We start from the raw sequence: 2,898 nt of genomic DNA, 5'->3' as shown, positions 1-2,898 counted from the left end.
ATGACTATCTCTAAACCCGTATGTATTCACCTGTCCTAGAATCAGCGTCTCCCAACTCTCAGAGATGGCTGATAACGGAGAACACTAGAGAGCTGTTCACTAAATCTGATTCCTAATATTTAAATTTCACAAATAATTTAAAAAAAGTTTAATTACAATTACAATTAAAATTATAATTGTTTATATTTTTTAATTTTATATTTTTTATATATTTATATTTTTGATGCAATTTGATATAATCCACAGAATATTTGATTTGAACGTAAAGTGACACAATGCAAAGCCTTACAATGGAGATGTGACGGCAGATAACCCCGATATCCCTCTATCCAGGAAGCTGAGATATGAGATGCTACCTATGAGGTCTATAGCTGGGTGATAATCAATATCAAACAGCACCTCAAATTTCAGCTTCCTTATCATCAATTAATACAATGTTTTTGATATATGTATGAACATAAACATATGGTGGGACATTATGGTAATGCAGAATTCAGCCTGATATTTCTATATTACATCTATCTTTATAGAAGTGGTTAATACCAATACATTCAGAATAATATAGTCATAGACAGTGTATACAAGTCATAATCTCACCACCAGGGGGCATCACTGTGTCCTGTTTGGATACTAGCATCAACACCCAAGATCAATTCCTTGAAAACTAACTACATGTGGTGACTAGTAACCTGCCTAATACTGTTCCATGTTATTGCTTGTAGATCATTATTGAGCAGGTAGATCCAAAAAGTTGTTGACCTCATAGTCTAGTCTCCGTAGGGTTGTATGTTCTTTAGATGCCCGTGTAGGTGCTGGTGCTGTCCATACTCACGCTAGTGGTTGGCACGCTCCAAACTGGGCTAGGCAACATTGAGCGACACTTGAGGAACAACCCTGGCAAGGAGAGTTGGGCTCGACGCCTAAATCCATCATCCAGAAGGGAGTAGATCAGTGGGTTGGAGCAACTGTTGGCAAAAGCAAGAGCAGCGGTGGCTGTCAAGGCTTGGCGTGCGGCCACCTTGGTGGAGCAAGGCATGTGGATCCCCATCTGAGATATGACATCAATGGTATTAAGGGTGGTAAAGGGAAGCCAAGACAAGCAAAAAGCTCCAACCACACAGGTCACAATACGGAGCCAGCTGTGCCCACGCCGGGGCTTCCCTGGCCCAGTAATTGCCCTCATTTGCTTGCCAAAGTAACTCCACAGGTACTTGGCCATACTGCAGTAGCAGAAGAGGACGACGGCAAAAGGCAAGATAAACGCCAAGACGATAAGCGCCAATCTGTATCCCAAACTGAACTGGGACCCATTGGAGTCCACGCAGGAAGAATCAGCAACATCAAGATGTTTGCTCACCAATGTTGGGCATCCAACAAGGATGGAGGTGGCCCAGATCGCACAGCAGGACCCAAGACTGCAGGACCTTGTCCGGAGAGGGTGCATCTTCTTTCCTTTCATCACGGCCACATATCGGTCCACACTCATGACGGCCATAAGCAAAGAGCTGGCACAACGGGTGATGGTGATGATGAAACCGCTGGCCTTGCATAGGAAATCTCCGAAGGTCCAGTATCCTTGTGCCAGGGAACAAGCCCATAGGGGCAACGTCAGGATGAAGAGGAGGTCGGAGACTGCAAGGTTGAGGATGAAGGTGTCTGCACGGCGAGAGCTACGCTTGGAGACCACCACAATCACCACCACGTTGCCCAAGAATCCAACCAAGAAGAAGATAGAGTAGAGCGTGGGCAGGATCCAATGGGCATGGGGCAACTCCTGGTATATGCAATCTGAGTCATTGCCATAATACAATAAGTAATCGTACTCATCCAGGTCATCGTATGTATCCATCTGGGTCTCACTGGTCATTACTTCAGGTGGGTGGTGGTACATGGAGGTAACGTAACCCCAGAGAGATACAAGGGGCTATATATGTGGAGGGTGAGCGAATGAGTATGCCGTGCCTTCCTGTGGTTACACCCAGCACACACACTCAGAGCTAACCAATCCCTGTCACTTACAGCACACACCACCCGGGGCTTATATTCTTTTTTAAAAAAAAATCCAAATATTGTTTCTGAAATTTTTTGAAAAAAGTAAAACATTTAGTACATGAAACATGAAGATGAATGCCCTAAAGGGGCCGTCAATTCAACAACACTAATCCCCAAGGTGAAGAGGTCCGACCACTGCGACCCCAAGTGACCTGAAAATCATGGACCCAAGTATCATGGTGGGCCGTCATGTGTGCGCTCCATTCATTGTCTATGCCAGAGATGTCCAACGCTGTCCGAACAGTCAGACCCCCACAATGTACACAGGTCTCCTCTCCTGTGCATCAGGGATAAGGGATTTGGCATCTAATAGCATTTCATAGTAAATCATTTATAATATTCCTAAGAATTTATATTTATTATTTTAGCTTTTATGTTTTTTATTCTAGTAATAAAATATCATTAGTCACAGGACTCACTCGTCCCATATTATCATATTGTGTATTATTATTTACAGCATTGGTATTTTGTTACTATTATTATTATTATTATTATTATTATTATTATTATTATATTACTTTACTATTGTTATATGATATAATATTATTGATAGTAATTGTTAATGTGATTTTTTTGTTATTATCACCATTTATATTATTTGATTTATATAATAACGCCTTGATGTGACAATTGCCTTATTTTATATACTTATTTTTTTATTGTTAAATTAGTTATATTTTTTAGATTTTTACATGATGATTATTATTAGTGGTATTTCATCTTTTTATATTGTTATTACTATAATAAATGTTGTTATTTTAGATAAAGAAACATAAAACAGAATTAAGTAAATGTACTTATTCATATCCAATATGTTACTTCTAAATTAGATGGTTTATGTTGGCT

The 2,898-nt window shown here is 40.1% G+C and overlaps 1 protein-coding gene across 1 annotated transcript; it reads right to left on the bottom strand.

Moving 5' to 3' along the window:
* Positions 1–453: 453 nt before the first annotated feature.
* LOC138793393 (probable G-protein coupled receptor 25) lies at positions 454–1,878 on the bottom strand. Its single transcript, XM_069971953.1, has one exon. It carries the CDS (start codon positions 1,865–1,867, stop codon positions 794–796), a length of 1,074 nt encoding a protein of 357 aa, XP_069828054.1. The 5' UTR covers positions 1,868–1,878; the 3' UTR covers positions 454–793.
* Between the last annotated feature and the right edge of the window lie 1,020 nt (positions 1,879–2,898).

Source organism: Dendropsophus ebraccatus, chromosome 5, assembly GCF_027789765.1.
Source record: "Dendropsophus ebraccatus isolate aDenEbr1 chromosome 5, aDenEbr1.pat, whole genome shotgun sequence".
NCBI lineage: Eukaryota > Metazoa > Chordata > Amphibia > Anura > Hylidae > Dendropsophus > Dendropsophus ebraccatus.
This window is presented reverse-complemented; position numbering and strand designations above follow the sequence as displayed.

Coding starts and splice junctions, on each gene's coding strand:
- LOC138793393 (XM_069971953.1), bottom strand. CDS start 1,867: ATGACCAGTGAGACCCAGATGGATACATACGATGACCTGGATGAGTAC.